Consider the following 17,923-nt stretch of genomic DNA (forward strand, 5'->3'; position numbering starts at 1 on the left):
CATCTAAAAGATCAAAGTGAAAAAAACCTCATATAAAAAAAAAAAAAAAACTCATCAAAGAATGCTGTATGAGTTAGGTTTAATTTGTGATAAAATGTTCCTGTTACACAGGTCATGAATTTTAAAATGTTTACAAGATAACAGATTACAATATTTTACATCACCATAATTTGAAATGTAAGAATCAAGAATGAATTTACTGAGAATATTCATTCTCCACTCACAGTTGTACCTGTATTTTATAGTAGAAAAAGGTACATTTTTGTTTCTTTTTATTTTGAGAGACCTACCTGAAGAAGTGTCTTAATATTTACTAAGATTTTACTATGTGCCTGACTCCACTTCACAGTTCCTTTGCTTACATTATTTCATGTAATTCTCATAACTACCTAGAAAGGCTGTATTATTATCCTTATTTTGCAAGTGAAGGAACAAAGCAAAGCTGGTGGCTAGAAAATGTTGAAGCCAGAATTTAAACTCAAATCTAACTAAAGCTAAAGCCCACAATTTTCCCACCACACCAAGCTGCCTTCCCAGCGAAAGAAAATGGAATGCAACCAACAGCACATTAGCTACAATTTTATCACCTACATCTGTTCATTCCTGGGTAAATGCAGAAATCACAAAAGCTCTTTAACAATCCCTGATGGGCTGAAAAAATAAAGTTGTATGCTAGAATTGCCAGAATACTGACCTAAAATTAATAATCTTTCTATTAAAGCAGAAATAACTAAAACCCCCATTAACAGGTCGACTACTAATAGAAGCTCAAAAATTGGCACTTAGAGAGAGCATAATATGTATGGCACACGCTTTGGAGAGAGATTGCAGAGTTACGTCACAGCTCTGCCACTTAGCAGTTTTGCAATCTTAGGCAAGTTACTTAAATTTTGTGAGCCTCATCTTTAAGATAGGAATAATAATAGCACCTACCTCAGAAGATTAACTAAGTACTTAGAACAATATTTGGCTTAATGTTAGCTATCATTGTTATGATTATAATTATTAGCACTTATAATTATGCAAATAAACAATTATTTGCATGAAGAATAAAACAATACTTGGATGATAAGATGCTTCCCTATTTACACATCTTTACCATCACCAACCCCATCTTCAGTTAGAATCCTTACCTTGCTTTTTTTGTTTATTGTTTTTTATTTTCCTCGTTGAAAACAGGGCAGAAAGAATTCTTTAGTAAAAACGTGTCCAATTATCAAAGTCATTTTATAGAGAAAATTTAGATACATTAGAAAAATCAAAATCATATTCTAATACAATTTATCATTTAAAATATACACATTCACCAGGTAAAATTTCTTCTATATGCCCTTTAAATATTTCTATATTAAAAAATGCTAAGAAATATTTCAAAAAGTAAAAATTACTTATAATCTTATGTGGAGGGAAAGTTCTACCTTGTGACTATCCAATCCCATCTTTCCAGATAGCCACTGTTAACATTTTCAGAGGTTATTCTTTCTTTCTAATTTTTTTTTAAGAGAGAGGAAGGGGAAATAAAGACAGAGACAGAGAGAGACATCTATTTGTTGTCCCACTTATTTATGCACTCATTGGTTGCTTCTTGTATGTGCCCTGATTGGGGATCAAACCCATAACCTTGGAGTATTGGGACCAACTGAGCTACCTGGCCAGGGCCAGAGGTTATTTTTATTTTTATATAATTTACACAGACATCTCCGCTTATTTATTTATTTATTAAAATGAACTCATGCACACCACACAGACTGCAGGATATTTTAAAAATTAACTGTATATCATGGACATGTTTCCAAGTCAATACATAGAGGTATCTCATTCATTTCAATACTGTATGTTTTTTACTTTTTTAATGTGTTTTATTGATTATAATGTTACATTTGTCCCAATTTCCCTTCCCTCTTCTCCCCTCCACCCAGTGGCCCCCCTCCCTCCAGTTGTCCCCCCCTTTTAGACCATGTCCATTAGTTGTGCATATAGTTCTTCTCAACCTCTCTCTATTCCATTCCCTCCTACCATGATCCTTAATTCCTATATCATCTCCCTCCCTCTCCCCCTTCCCCCTCCCTGCTGACCTCCCCCCAATATGCTCCCATACCTATAGTTCTTTTTCCACTCTCATTGCCTATTTAGTTTGCTTTTGCTTCAATTCCCTAGCTTCTGTTGTTGGTTCTTGTGATGCAGTTTTCATTTTAGTGTTCATAGCTTTGATCCTCCTTTTTCTAAACCAGTCCCTTTAACATCTCATATAACAGTGGTTTGGATCTAATGAACTCTTTCAGTTTATTTTGTCCTGGAAGCACTTTCTCTGCCCTTCTATTCTGAATGACAATTTCGCTGGATAGAGTATTCGTGGTTGTAGGTTTTGGATTTTCATTACTTTGAATATTTCTTGCCAGTCCCTTCTTGCCTGCAGGGTCTCCCTTGAGAAGTCAGCTGATAGTCTAATTGGGACCCCTTCATACATGATTCTTTTCTTCTCTCTTGCTGCTTCTAAGATTCTCTCTTTATCTTTAACTTTTGACATTTTGATTATAATGTGTCTTGGAGTGGTTCTCCCTGGGTCCAGTTGTTTTGGAATTCTCTGTGCTTCCTGGACCTGTAAGTCTATTTCCTTCCCCAAGTTTGGGAAGTTCTGCTTTATTATATTTTCACTTAATTTTTCAATTTCTAGTTCATCTTCTTCGCCCTCTGGCAAACCAATGATTATTATGTTGGGCCTTTTATAACTGTCCCAGAGGTTTCTGATTCTCTCATCATTTTCCTTGCTTCCCGTTTTTTCTCTCTGCACTGGTTGACTGTTTGTTCCTTCTTTGTGTTCTGGTTTGTTGATTTGAACTCTGGATTTTATTTCCTCACCATCTGTCTCGTATGTGGTTTTGCTCCTTTCAGTATGAGTGTTTTTTGATTCTTTCTCATCTTTTTCCAGATCTTTTGTTAATTCTGTAAGCCACCTGATAACAATGGCCCTGAACTGAGCCTCTTACAGGTTTCTTATTTGTTCATCTGTCAGGTTCTTCATCTGTTGCCTAGTGAGCTGCGCCACCGGCATTTCTATAGTTGTCTGCCTCATTTTGACAGATTTGCGTTTTGTTTTCTTGGGCCGGCTACAGGGGGCAGTGCCTGTGTACTCGTCACAACCCAGCGACCGGCGGCGATCCGCAACCTTTCTCGCCGGAGCTTTGTCGTCACTGCCCAACGACCAGTGGCGACCTGCAACCTATTTCGCAGCCCTGTGGCGCTTTGTGTGGGGGCGGGGGTCCAAGATGGATTCACACAGTTATTCCGCTAGGAGACCGGGATCCGTCCTCCCGCCCCCTGGGCCTCACTGTCCGAGGCGATGTGGTGGCTGCTTCTCCCAGCGTTGGGGTCGCGAGCCGCCGGGTTTGACTGCAGCCGGGATTGTCCTCCCTGCCTCTGGGATTGTTCTCCCTGCCGCTGTCCCTGATGCGACCACAAACAGCACCACCCACTTTCACTCTTCCTACCTGTCCAAAGGGCGCCGCTGGTTTATAACTTCATACGTTGGGCTTCCGTGTAGTTTTATTTTCTGGAATTTCTAGTTATCTTTTGTTTTGAAGTAGTTGTATTCCTCTCTAGTTGTAGAGGGAGGCCGAGCACGTCCGTCTAAGCCTCCATCTTGGCCGGAAGTCCTGTATGCTTTTTTAAAGGAGGAAACTTTAAATATTATTACATACTAACCAAACTGATGGCAGGGTTGGTCTAAGTCTTACTCTGTATCGTTTTCTCCAGTGCCTAGATACAATAGAATCAGGCAAGTGTATGGCTTTCAGTAAATATTTGCTGGAAGATACAATTACTAAAAACAATGGAAATGAAACAAGCCTTCAAGTTCAAAATTATCTCGTTAGTACTGTCACATGAGCTCAGCTAAGGGTACAGAACTGAAATAGAAAATCAAGTATTCTATTTTGCTTTCTGTAAGAAAGGTGGGCATCAAAGCTCATTGGGACTAATTTAGACTAAGTTCAGATGATTACAGAAAAAGATTACACAACACAACACTGAGCTTATGACCAAATTCATTCATTCTCCCACTCCCCAGTGTTGCATTTCTGACAAAGTCACCAAGAACCCCAGTTTCTTCATCAGTAATGTGTGGATAATGATACTTATCACAGGATTAGGGTGAAGATTCGATTTGAAAATATTTGTGAAATTGCTTTTCTCACTGATTCGTATTACATTCCAGTCCTACCACTGAGCAGCTGTGTGACCTTATTTACCTCATTTCTTCATTTAGTTGCTTTATGCTATAGTTACTGTGTAGGGGCTTCAGCCATTCCTTGTAAGGAATTCCAGTCATCCCCTAAGGACCCCATTGCCTAAGGCCTGTAAAAATTTGCAAATGTCTGCTGCTAGCATTAAGTAATTGCCTCTTTGAGGCTTTTCTCTTGCAGAGAATCTGGCCTTTTTGCAGAGCTGTCTGCCCTGCAGAGAATCTGGCTAAGCAGCTGACTGTGACTGGAGATAACCCCAAAAACCTTGTCCCTGTTGCTGCCAGATCTCATATACACACCTACCTGCAGCTGCCCTACCCCCATTTCCTGCCAGGGTCATTTTCCCCCCCGCCCCTCTGAAGGAAGAGACCCTATATAAACCCTGCCCTAAACTTCATTCGGGGTCGGTGCCATTTTGGAGACTTGGTCTCGGCCCAGCCGCCAGCAATAAACCCTCTGCTTTCCTTATCCACTGTCTCCGAGTGGTTTATTCTCGCTGAATCTGCCGTAACAACTGGACACCAGCTACAGACAGGAGGCAACCCTGTGGTCTCCACTACATAGGAAGCAGGAGGTAGGAACCATAACTTCTCTATTCTGTAGTGCTTTAGGTACAATGGAAGACACTGGGAAAAATGAGTAAACAAATGACATAGCCTAGAATTGTGAAAAAGCCTAAAAAGGAAATAGATTGATCATTATGATAAAACAGGGAGTAGTGGGTGGTAAACTAATTTAGTTCTCTGAAGAAGTGGTGCCTCAGCTGACTCCTAAAAATGAAGAAGTGATGACAGTATGGAAGGGTGGTCCACGAGAGAATGGTTCTGGGCTAGAAACTTTCTTCATGCAGTAATATGATCCCCCCCAAAATCTTTGCAGGGATAATTCTAAAAGAAATAGAATTACCAGTAATTATTTATTTCCAAGAGAAAAAGGTTGTACATACCAATATCCCAAAATTGATGTCCATTATAAATAAATTAATTAATTAATTCAGGACACAAAATCCCAGAAAAAAAATGGACACAAGAATTAACAGTAGTTATCATTTGACATGGCATTTTTTCTTTCATTAGTTACTTAGACATAAAGTTGTTTTCCTGTTCTTGTTAAATTCTTTCATAACTATGACACATATTAAACTTAAGGCTAAACTCACAAAGTATTTGATATTCAATGTTTATAGAATTAACTGTTTAGCGCCCAAAATCCCCTTAATCAAACAGAGAGAGAAAAATTAGGGGCATAAAGCATAAGATCATCACTGCTATAAATGTACAAATCATGAGAACTCTGAGAAACTGCCATCGCATCAACAATACAACTACAAAAATGTCCCTACCCTGGCAAGTTTAAAAAGTATGAAAAGTCCAAGCTGGTCTTTACACATGCAAAAAAAAAAAAAAAAAAATTTACTTCACTGAGTATGTAAGATTCCTCATATTTTAAAAATGAGCTTATCTCAGGGTAAAACTATAACCTTCCCATTTCACAATGAGGAAGCTGACCAAGGCCACACAATTGGCTGGGATTAAACGGGCAGGCTGCAAGCCCACTGTTAACTTTCCTGCTATACCTCCTGAATAAAGCTATATTATGCTACTAACATTAAATCATTAATAACTGAGTTATTTTCAGTTATTTTCTTATGGTAATCCCAGGTTAGGATTAGCATTAAAATTTTTTTGCAAGGGCTAAAAAAAACTTTGTACAAATTGACCCATTAAATGAGAATACATCTATTTAACTTAGCTGATTTTCCTTTTTCTTCTTTATAAACAAATTGTGGGATTATGATTACATTACGTATTTCATACATAAAATATGCCATTGGATTAATTTTACTTTCTTTTCCACCTCTAAAAACTTCTGTAATGTTCTCTTCAGATGGCTTCTCTGGCCAGTTTCATTTTTTCCCATCAGTTATTAACAGTCACTCTAAAACACAGCCTTGCTTCCTGGTGAAAGAGAAGTCTTGAACTGAGCATTTTCAATGTATTGTGATTACAGATGCATCCATGCCTGCACATGCCTAAACATGTCCCAGGTGCCTTCCTTCTAGCTTCTCTTAAAGCCTCAGCATAAACTGCTCTACTTCTGAGACTTCGCTCCTCCCCATCCCCACAGAGACTGTCTGAGCCAGGTAACCCCTCCTCGATGCCCCGGTAACATGCACAACAGCAGCATGGACAGAACTGCTGAATCTCCTTCCTTTGATCAACTTTAAGATCCCTGAACCGTGTTGGCGCATGGTAAGCTCCAAGTTAATATTGTGAACTGAATAAATGACCCCTCAATATTTTCCACAGTGAATATGCATTGTTTTTATGAAGAAAAATCTATTCTAGAAAATAAAGCTTATTTGTAATTATTCTCTACATATATCATCTTGGAAGCAAAATCTCTTTATAATCCCCTTGTGTTTTCCCAATAACTTCAAGAGGAACAATACAAGGTGTGTCACCTCTCTACGGGTATAATATAATGCTTTTTTCCCCTAATTAAGGAAAATTGAAAAGGCAGATGAGGATATAGGTATGGTGAGACTGTTTTGTAGAGCCTGTCATGTTCCTTGGAGTTGCTACTTTTTACCTGAGTCATGTGACTCAATCCTAATGTTCTAAAATCCTAAACTTTTATAAAGGACCACTCCTTGCTTTCCTTCTAATTAAACTCCTATATAAATAAGCAGTGCTGGTCACACTTTTGAGTTTCTTATAAAACTCCTGTAAAACTATATTATTTTTACCCTCCTAGAAATCCTGGGCATAAAATAACACAAGAATTGTTTAATCAAATGCAGCATTAAAGATATTTGTTAAAAAAAAGATGGTATTAACTGATTAATACTTGAATTCACATTGTAACAGCATACACTTTGTAATATTTCTATGTTTATATTTAAGCCAGTTTATACACGTTTTTTCAGTTCAAAATTCTTGACTAATATTCTGTAGGAATTCTGACTTACATTACAAAGCATAAAACCAAAGAGTATGTCTCATTTCTATCAGGTACATATAAACACACATGGTTATTAAATGATGTTAATGTTTTTTATATAAAAACAAAACACAATCTTTTAACAATATGAATAGGCAGAAGAGAAATCACCCATCACCACAAGCCTACAGCACAACTTTTTCAAGCTATACTAAGTATCTTATTTCTTACCACTCTCTTCAAAATCATCATTCTAATGTTTGTATAATATTTAGCTACTGGATATCCTTCAGATTGTTTTCTAACCTCCCACTTCATTGGAACTATTTTTGTTAAGGTCTCCAACCAATGGTGTTCTGGAGCCAGCATGAACATTCTACAAGAGCTGATTACCCAATTTTCAGAAAATCTGCAAGCTGGATGTTAAACAGTTGGGGCTAATGGGGATGAAGATGGTAAGTGGAGGATGCTGTTCATGCTGTTATTGCTAATCATGATGATGATGATGAAAATGGTGATGGTGGTGTCAGGAACTACCATTATATGGAGGCCTATGTGTCAAGTACTGTGCTTAGCACTTTATATGCATTACCTAATTTAATCTTCTCAACAATCCTATAACTTAGATGTTATTACTATTTCTTCATTTCCCAATGAAGAAATTAAAATTTAAGAGATTATTAACTTGCCCAAAGACACATAACTAGTAAATACAAAAACTATGAGTTAAGTTAGTGGTAGAACTCATTGTATTTATCTGCCCCAGTGCCATGTTTCAATTCACCCCTTCTTTTGATAATAGAGCCTGGTTTCAGGAGGAAGGCAGTGGGGAGAACTTCACCTTCCTCTTTATAAATAATCCTAATGGACTCAATAAATATGTCCTGTACTTCCTAAGAAGGGGGTAGATACAGACATAAGGAGATAGAAAGTCTTTTTCTCTCTGATCTCCTAGGGATAAGGAGCATTTGCTTGTTCCTGAGAAATATTTTTTATTAAATTTTATCCCACATTATGAACAGAGATGCCAAGTGGTAGTGTGCTCTTTTCCCCAAGTCTCTCTGGACTTCTAGTTCAGCCACGCCACACACACCAAAGGAACATCCCCAGCGGAACTCAGTCAAGCTTGGGGAATCAATAATTTTATGATGAAAGGTATTTTACCTTTTCCCAGAAAAAAAAATGTGCTTGCAATATTGAGCTGTCCTTTTACCTGCATACCATTATGCCATCTTATATGTTAGCCTGATGCTATGCATAGAGCTACCTGGGCAATCTTTGCTACCGCATGAAGACAGTTTGTCAAGGCAGAAAAAAGCAGAATTCAGAGACAGCGAAAGACTTTCCAGCTATATGAATCAATGAATTCCCTGTTTGCTTTCTTGAATTTCTGTGGTTTACATCTTAAAGCAAACTAATTTAGAAATTGGTGCCAGGAAATAGGGTGATACAAGTGATAAAACCTAAAATGTAAAACCTGCTAGTAAAGGAATGGGGCAGGATAGTCAAAGTCTGCTCATCTCCTAACAGTAAGCTGACACTTATGGTGTAGTTAAAACTTTTGTCTTGGAACTGAGACCACCTAATCAATAGGGCCGATGCTTTAGAGAACTTGGTATAAAAATTCCAGGATTATGGAAAGTGTTTGTTACTTCTTACTGCCTTCAGGAGTCCTACAAGAGACAAGCTGGAAAGTTTGAAAATACAAAGATCACAGATGCAACTAACTTAGAGGTGCCCTTCTCAATTATTACAAACCAGCCAAAAAGACTGAGAATCAGGTAATTACGCTTCTTGGGGGGTTACAGAATTCTATGAACCAAAGAATAAAAGAGTGACAGTGGGAGACAAGACTGGGTCCTGGAAAGGGAGAAAATCTCTAAGAAAAGTACATGTGATGATCAATTATCTATAATAAAAGTTTTAAAAAATCAAAAAATAAATGATAGCACCCTAGGTCCTACTACATTATAGCATAAATGATTCCTCATGATACATGCAACTGTAGAGAAGTCTCACTTCAGCCTCAATCCCGTTTTCTACCTTGCAGAGGATTATTTTTTTTCCTGAAAGCACCAAACAAATCTCATTGCTCTCATGCCCAAAACCTTTTCATGCCTTTGCACAACCGTCTGGATAAAATAAAAACTCCTGAGGACAAAATTTTCTTGACCTGGCTCCAGCCTCCCACTTCTGTCTCTGGCCTCCTAGCTCCCCATCCCCCGCACCCTCACAGGCACAGGGAACTGGCATTATTACTCATTATACAGAGAGAGGGCAAAATAACAACTCAAATTTTCTTATATGCTTTTATCAAATAGGAAATTTGTAATTAAAGAAATTTACAAACACCTAGAAACAGAGGTTCATATTGTTAGCTGCTCTAGTAAACCTTTTTGTATAATTACAAATAAAGTTTGGTCTTAAAAAAATCTACATTGAGTTAGCCTACCTTCCACATTCAAAGTCCCCATTTTAGACTCCAAGAAATCAAATAATGTGCTTGGTGCTGATGGCCTTGCATTTCCCAGTTCTTCCTCTTCTTCAGTTCTTATTCGCCCCCTGCCTTTTCCTTTACCTGAAGAAGTAAGACATATATATTGTACATGAAAAGAACAAAAGAAGAAAATACACTAAAATATAATTAGCAGACATGTTAAGTAGAATTTTGTATATATTCTTTTCATGTTTCTGTATATTCTACATCATTTATAATAAAAAATTTTAAATGACTATTAATTAGTACTTTTAATCTTCTAAATGATCTATCTAGAAACTTGAATTTGTTCACATAAATTATCTTTAAAGGAAAAAATCATTTTCATAAAATTTTTCTTTACTCACTTATTTTTAAAAAAGAATATAGGATTAGGACTTTAAAAATCACATAATATATCTGACTATGCAATTAAAGAATAACACTGAATAGTCATGTTCTTGTTAATTTAAAAAGTCTGCACACACTTTAGTCATTTATACAACTGATATAGTACTAGAAATAACTAATTGAACTAGACATTTTATACTTTCTGCATTACATCAACACTGTTAAATAAGGTATTATTCGTCCTATTTGACATAAAGATGAAGACAATGAGATGCAGAGGAACCTGCACAAATCTCTGTAATTCTGAAACTGGAAGCACTTACCACAGTGGTAAATATTGTTACAGACCTCAGAACAACAAAACCCAGCCTCTGTCAAAAATGTATATTCCTCTAACAAGCAAACAATACTATCTGGCACATCACTTAATGAGCTATACCTCTCAGAGGTGGACCTGTGACAGGTTTCTGTTTATTGCTGTTAAGAAGTACATTCAGTGCTGCTTCTAAGTTGTTGCCATTATCCATAAGAGCTTGCCTTGATGCTTCCTTACTAAAGCCCATTTCTGTTATGTGCTTCAGAGCCTTTTCATCAACCTGTATGGAATGAAGAAAAAAGGTATGCTGACAGTCAATAAATGAAGCAAGGTGTATGTTTTTAACCACATATTGTCTTTTTAAACTAAAAATTGCATCATATGCTTATGGAAAAAATGTCGTATTAATAAAACATTTACTTGCTGTTTATTTTTTCATACCAATAGCTAAGGAAGAATCAGCATGATATGTAGGGTTGTGTCTTGAGTACCCTGACTTTACAAGTACCATTACAAATGCAAAACAAAATGAAAAAAAAAAAAAAAAGAAATTTTATGATATGTTAGAATAAGGCTTTTGAAAATAATACAGTGAAAACTCCTAATTAAAAATTTTCATGGTTAATACTTCTCCATTCTTATAGCACCTGTCCAAAAATGCAAAATAAAATGAAGCTAACAAAATGATAGCATCATTTTTTCTACTTTGATTTTTCTAGTCTCTATTGCTGCAACATTCTGCTTATATTTATTAGCAATATTATCTATCTATGATGCTTTGACAATCTGTACCCTGAATAGGAAAATCTGCCCTACAAATGCCAGAGCCCAAATCTCCTTGACAAACTAGACTTTATTTACTAAATGACAGATTTAGCTATGGAAACACATTATTATGTTGAGGAAGTTATAATTATATAACCTTATGTAATTTATTTTGATTGTAAAATTGACCTATTTCTTTTCTTCCCACATATTATATATCATATCAAGGACTAGAATTCAAGAACTGTTTAAGTAACATAAAGATATCCAATTAAGAAATTCCCTAAGCCATAGCCAGCTGTGAAATAGATATGCTTAAGTAAATGTAAAAAGGACTGGATATCAAAATTATAATTCATCTTTCTTATGCAAAAACTTATCTGAATGTAAAAAATAATCAAACCTCCCAAACCTTTCTCTCTCCTAATTATCTTCCAAGTAAATATCTAATTAAAAAACTATCTCATACATAGTACTAAACAAAAAAACTTTTAATAATCAATTAATCCACCACATTAATATAACTTATTTGTGTTAACCATATGTCATTCAAGGTGTTGGCAGGGCCACCCTCTCTCTGGCATCTCTGGGGGAGCACTCCCTTGCCTTTTCTAGTGTCTATTGTTTGCTAGCCATCCTTGGCATTCCTTGGCTTGTAGGTGCATCACCCCAGTCACATGGCCATCCTCTCACTATGCGTCTTCAGCTCATTTTCCCTCTATATGTGGTTCTCCCTGTGTCTAAATTTTCCCTCTTCATAAAGAGATTGAATTAGGGTTATAATGAATTAGAGCCTGCTCTAAAGCCTTCTTTTTAACTTGATACCACTGTGAAGACCCTATTTCTAAGTAAAGTCACATTTGAAGATATTAGTGGTTAGGAATTCAATGTATCTTTAGGGAGGGATGCAATCCAACCTATAATATCATCTATTATAAAAAATTATTTTAAGGAGCTAGCAGCTGACACACCAATCAAGTGTTGATTAGTTGCTGAAATAGATCTGAAAACCATCCAACTGCAAAATAATTTTATACACAGTTCTTAGAAAAATTCATGTACATTCAAATTTACACCAGTAATTTAAGTTATCCTTTTGATGATCCTCTTCATTTTTGAATAATAGTTGTCCTGGATATAGAATTCCTTTTATTAGTTTCAATATATCACCTCACTGCTTTCTTGCTTCCATAGTTTCCAATGAGAAACCAGCTTTTTAGCTTATTTCGGTGCCCTGCTCTTGACGAGCTGTTTCTCTTTCACTGATTTTAAGATTTCTCTCCCTGTCTTCAACTTTCAACAACTTGATTATAACGTGTCTTGCTGTGTCTCTCTTTGAGTTTATCCTCTTGGAGTTTGTTAAGTTTCTTGAATTTGTAGATTAATTATATCATCACATTTGGGAATCTGAAGCTATTATTTCTTCAAATATTCTTTCTGTCCCTTTAACTCTCTACCTATTGGGACTTCCCATGTGTATATTGGTACATGTGACAGACAGTACCCTAGAAGTCCTTTAGGCTCTATTTTTCTTTTTCTTTCTCTGCATGATGCACTGGGTCATTGCAATTGCCCTATATTAAAGTTCATTGACTCTTTCTTCTGCCTGCTTTAGTCTGATGTTGGACCTAATTTTTTTTTTTTTTTTTTTTTTTAATTCAGCTAATGTATCTTTGAGCCCTGGAAATGTGGTTTGGTTTCTTTTTTATAATTTCTATCTCTTCAAAAATAATTTATCTCTTCACTGGTATTCTCTATTGGTTCAAATATTGTTCTCATGATTTCTTTTAGCTCATTGTCAATGGTCCTCTTAACATATTTAAGATAGTTAGTCTTAGTTTAGTAAGTCCAATGCCTGGGCTTCTTTAGGAATGAGTCCTGTCAATTTATTTTTCATATGACTGAGCCATATTTCCTGTTTTTTTCTGTGTGAGTGCTTTTTAATTTTTGTTGAGAACTGAACATTTTGAATACAATGGTGATAATTTTGGAAATCAGATTCTCCCTCCTTCTCAGGGACTGCTGCTGTTACTTGATGAAGACTACAGTTTTAAGTTTGTTTAGGTACTTTGCAAAAATTACATTCCTTGTGTTATGTGATCATTGAAGTCTTTGTTCTATTATCTCTATGACTGGCCTCTTCCCCATCAATCATTACTGTGGATACGACAAGAGTCTGACTAAGCTACATGGTGAGAAAATAGTTGATTTAGATGGTTCTTGTCAGCTCAATAATTATTTCAGTGGATAGACCAATTCCTAGAAATTTCTCTGTTGCCATCTTTGTGATATCACTGCCTTCATATGTTTTTAATATTCATAATTACCACATTGTGCAAGACTCTGGTATTCTAAAGCAAGACATTCCCACTGAAGTGTTCTCAATTTACTAATGTTTAAGAGCAAGTTGAGTTAGGGACCATGTCTTTTTGAGCTTGCTGTATCCACTCTATCCCTAAAACTCTGACTTTTTTTTCCCAAGAATTAAACAGACATATGGTCAAGGAAAAGAAAGCCTGATCATAGTTATAAACCCATTCTCCTTCACCAGTGTTTAATTGATTTATGAGGCATGTGACCTATTTTTAGTCCATAAGACATAAATGAAAGTTGCTGGAGATTTCAAAAATATTTTCTTATCTGAAAAAACAGACCCACACCCAGGGAAAGGGCTCCTTTCCTTACTGGCTCTGAACTTTTTTCATGGATATTTAGTGCACAGAGAATCTGGTAACAATAAATCACAGAGATGCCCATCAGAAGCCCAACATTGTTAAATTTCTCAACTTTTGTAACCATCTATCTCTGAATTTCTTGTTATATGAGATAATAAAGCTCCATAATTTAAGCTAGTCTTATTATTCTGTACCCTACTGATATTATCTAAAGTCATTCAACCTTTAAAGACAGAGGGAAATGAATTTTTGTCAGTTCCGACATCTAAGGACACTGCAGCATATCAGAAATATGTTTGACTCTTCTTATTAATCCTAAATTCCAGGCATATTTTATAATTGAGTCTATAATATACATAAACTTATTTCAATATGTTTTTTCCAAGAGCAAAAAAAAAAAAAAAAAAACAAGAGACAAAATTTGAGAAAAGATGTGGGGAAGGGGAGATAACTATGCTTTTGATGCATCTGTTTTTAGAATATAATTTCCAGTGAGTGTCTTTTATATAATTTGATGGTTTTTATCAATCCATTCCAAAAGATGTTATTCATAAAATGGAAGTTTTAAGTAAATTATTTTTCAAACAATCCAAATTTTCCATGAGTAAACTGTAAATCTTAATGAAAGCCTTCTTAGAGTTGTAACATCTATCCATAATACACTGAACAAAACCAATGGTGGTTGCAAGAAAAAATAAAAAATCACCAAGACTATTAAAGAAAGAACACATTAACTCTGTGTTGGTTCTGCAGCCTTACCAGTTCTCTATAGACACCCTCATGTCTTCCCTCTGATTTGGTGGACTTTTCTTTCTGTAAAATTTCCCTATTTCGGTTACCAGCAGCACTCATGTTGAGATTACTTCTAGCACCACCACCACCTCCTCCAAATGTCTTGGTCTTTAGATAAGAGAAAGAGAACGAAGATGTAAATAAATAGCATTTAAAAATAGTTCTAACAGAACAAAAATTAAAAAATGCATATACTAAAAAATTGTTCTAAACACTAAGCTACAACTAAAAATATCTACTAAAACTGAAGTAGTTGAGTTTCTTAATTATGTTGAACATGAAAAAAATAGTGTTAGCTAATTCTTTTTCAACAAATATCTACTAGCCATAATCTTTCCCCCCCAAAGTCCAGGCAAGGCAATAAAATAATTACATAATTATAATCTTTAAGTCTTCAAGACAAATCATCATAATAAACTTAAGTAGATAATAATATAGAAGAAAATTAAATAATAGTAGCACTATGGAGACTGGGTGTCAAAATAATTCTAAGGTAAAATACTTGACTAATATCGTGAGGTCTTGGCTTACAAATCCAGCTACATGGCAAGGCTATCATCAGGAAGGCATTAAACCTGTCCAAGAATCAGTTATATTATGTCCACATTCCAGTAACATAATTATATAATTTTAGAAGGTAAATATAATAAATTTTAACAATAGATGAAAACTTTCTTACTAATTTATTTATATTAATTAAATATGCTATGTCTTACCAACTATATATCTATAAATATATATATGAAAACTTTAAAGTCCATATTTCTTATTTTACCTGACATATCTGAATAATTATATGTGTAATTACATTTGAAAATATAATTTGATTTCAGTTATGTTTTATCAAAACTAGTCTGAAAAGGGTAGAACATAAAGAACATTGGTTTGGTAAGATATAAATGCATGATTTAAAAACATCTCACAGTTGTATAATATTAAAATTAAGAATCAGTTATATAATATCTTATAATCTAATAGACCTAATAAAGAGGAAGAAGACTTGATTTTTATTAAAGATAATGATCATTATTTTTAAATGATTACAGTAAGAAAAGATTCTAGATATAAATTTATAAAACACTGGGAAATTATTTTGAATCAGATGAAAATATAAAGAAACAGAACCTGAAAAATAGAAAAATTATGTTACATAAACATTAATGGACAACAAAGTAAATATCTCTCTCAGGTAGTTGATACAACATAAGATCTAAATTTAATTCAAATCAAAAGTAAAATGATGTCTTCAAAAACCAAAGATGTATTACTAGATTCATTCAATTTTTGGTTTATGTAATCCCAGCAAAAAACAGATTTGGAATGTCTTGATAGTCATTACTTGTATAACCATAAAGGAAAATGTGTTTATATTAATGTGATACAAAGTTTATTAAGCTGAAAGATAATGTAGTACATGTATAGTTAAGAACATAGGCTTTGGAGCTAGACACAGGACTAATTTTTGGCTCAGTCACATGCTAGAGCTCCTGCCCTCAGACAAGTCATTTAACCTCCTCCTTCTATGAGCCTCAGATATTTCATGCTTAAAACAGGGATGAGAAAATTTACCTGTCCGGGATATATCGAGGGTTAAATGACATCATTGGCATGAGTGATAAATTCAGTAACTGGTACACAGTAAACACTCATAACAAATGGCAATAATATTGTTTTGTTGAATATATTCAAACATAGTTACCTGAAAAGTCTGGAGCCTGACCTTTCCCAAATTAAATATATTCCCAGAATTTAAATTCTATAACTCCAAAAGTAATTTTTCTTTTGGTGCCAGTGAAATAATCTCATCCTCTGGTTACATTTCCTTATTATTTTCTTTCCATTTTATGGATTTAGGAATAGGATAAATAGTATTTTCAGTATTGCTTTTCAGTGCTTTAAAACAGTTGTTACTCACTAAACATATAAATATCTAGAAACATTACAACTTAAACATTACCCATAAGGCAACTGATGTCCTTTATGAGCCACACGATCTTGTCCATATTATGTGAATTAGGCATCTGTGAGATCATCATGACCATGAAACTCAAGTGGGCCTTTAATGCTGCCTAGCAATCTTACTATATTTCCCTAGCCCATTCACCCTCCCAGTCTTCCAGACCAGTATTTTACCTGTTCTCCTCACTGCTCAAGCCTCCAACATCTCATCTTCTCCCCCACTGTCAAGGTGGCCTTGCTTACTCCCTCACTGAAATAACTAAAATAACCACTGAAGAACCTGAATAGATTTTCACATCAACCCACCACTGATATCTGTACACTTACATTTTATCTTAACATCGCTTATGTGAATATTAAGAATAATGCTGACAGAATGAATGACTTCCCCAATTCTACATTAGTTCTGAGGCCACATTGCACATGATTTTTTCAACAGTCATTGCTAAATTCATCACTCTTTCCATTATACAATTTCTGCGTTGTTTTGTTTTGTTCCTATCTTACCAAAGACACCTTGGCTGGTTCAACTTCTTCATCCAACCTGTAAGGTTGAAATGCTACAGTGTTCATTCCTTACCCTTTTCTTTTCGTTATCAGCACTTATTTCTTTGGTGATGTCGTTTGCCTCATGATTTTAAATATCAACCTTCTGCCTACAATTTTCAAATGCATATATCCATTCTGAAGTTCACCCTTCAACTACACTCTTTTTAAAAAAAAATTATTTGTTTATTTATTTATTTTATTTGTAGAGAGAGGGGAAAGGAGAAAGAGAGGGAGAGAAACATCACTGTGTGGTTGCCTCTCACTCGCGCCCCCAACTGGGGACCTGACGTGCAACCTAGTCATGTGCCCTGACTGGGAAACCCTTCAACTACACTCTTCTGTCTCACTGCCTACCAAATGTTATCACAGGGATGTCTGTCAGGCACTTCAATATTAATGTGTTCAAAACAAAACACCAGATATTTCCCCTTTCAATTCATCCTACCCCAGTCTTCTCCAATTCAAGGTAAGCAACTACCCTGCCAATTTCTCAAGGCAAAACCCTTGCAGTTAGTCATGACATTGCTTCTTCTCTCACATGCCACATTCAATCTGTCAGAAATCCTGATAACTTTCCTTTCAAAATTTCAGAATCTGACCACTTTGCACCATCTACATAGCTGCCATTTTCATTCGAACTATCACCATTTTTCTCCACCTGGATTGCTTCAATAATTTCCTAACTTGTTTGATTGCAATCTTCCTTCTCTACAACCTGTTCTAAACATGGCAGCCAGAATTAAACTTTTAAAATGTAGGTTGCTCAGTTGGTTAGTGTCATCCCAATATGCCAAGGTTGTGGGTTTGATCCCTGGTCAGGGCACATACAAGAAACAACTAATGAAAGCATAAATAA

At 35.4% G+C, this 17,923-nt stretch overlaps 1 protein-coding gene across 6 annotated transcripts in view; it reads right to left on the reverse strand.

Moving 5' to 3' along the window:
• Positions 1–17,923, reverse strand: part of TDRD3 (tudor domain containing 3) — a 179,113-nt gene that overhangs the window by 42,958 nt on the left and 118,232 nt on the right. For all 6 annotated transcript variants that reach the window (XR_016507406.1, XR_016507405.1, XR_016507407.1 and 3 more), the window contains exons 8-10: positions 14,527–14,667; positions 10,451–10,607; positions 9,637–9,762 (exon numbers count right to left, since the gene is read on the reverse strand). Coding sequence is in view for 3 of the 6 variants with exons in the window: in XM_090258148.1 (XP_090114274.1) it covers positions 9,637–9,762; positions 10,451–10,607; positions 14,527–14,667 (424 nt within the window). In the remaining 3 variants the exon portion in view is untranslated. The remainder of the gene's footprint in view (positions 1–9,636; positions 9,763–10,450; positions 10,608–14,526; positions 14,668–17,923) is intronic.

Source organism: Furipterus horrens, unplaced genomic scaffold, assembly GCF_987537825.1.
Source record: "Furipterus horrens unplaced genomic scaffold, mFurHor1.1.pri manual_scaffold_12, whole genome shotgun sequence".
Taxonomy (NCBI): Eukaryota; Metazoa; Chordata; class Mammalia; order Chiroptera; family Furipteridae; genus Furipterus; species Furipterus horrens.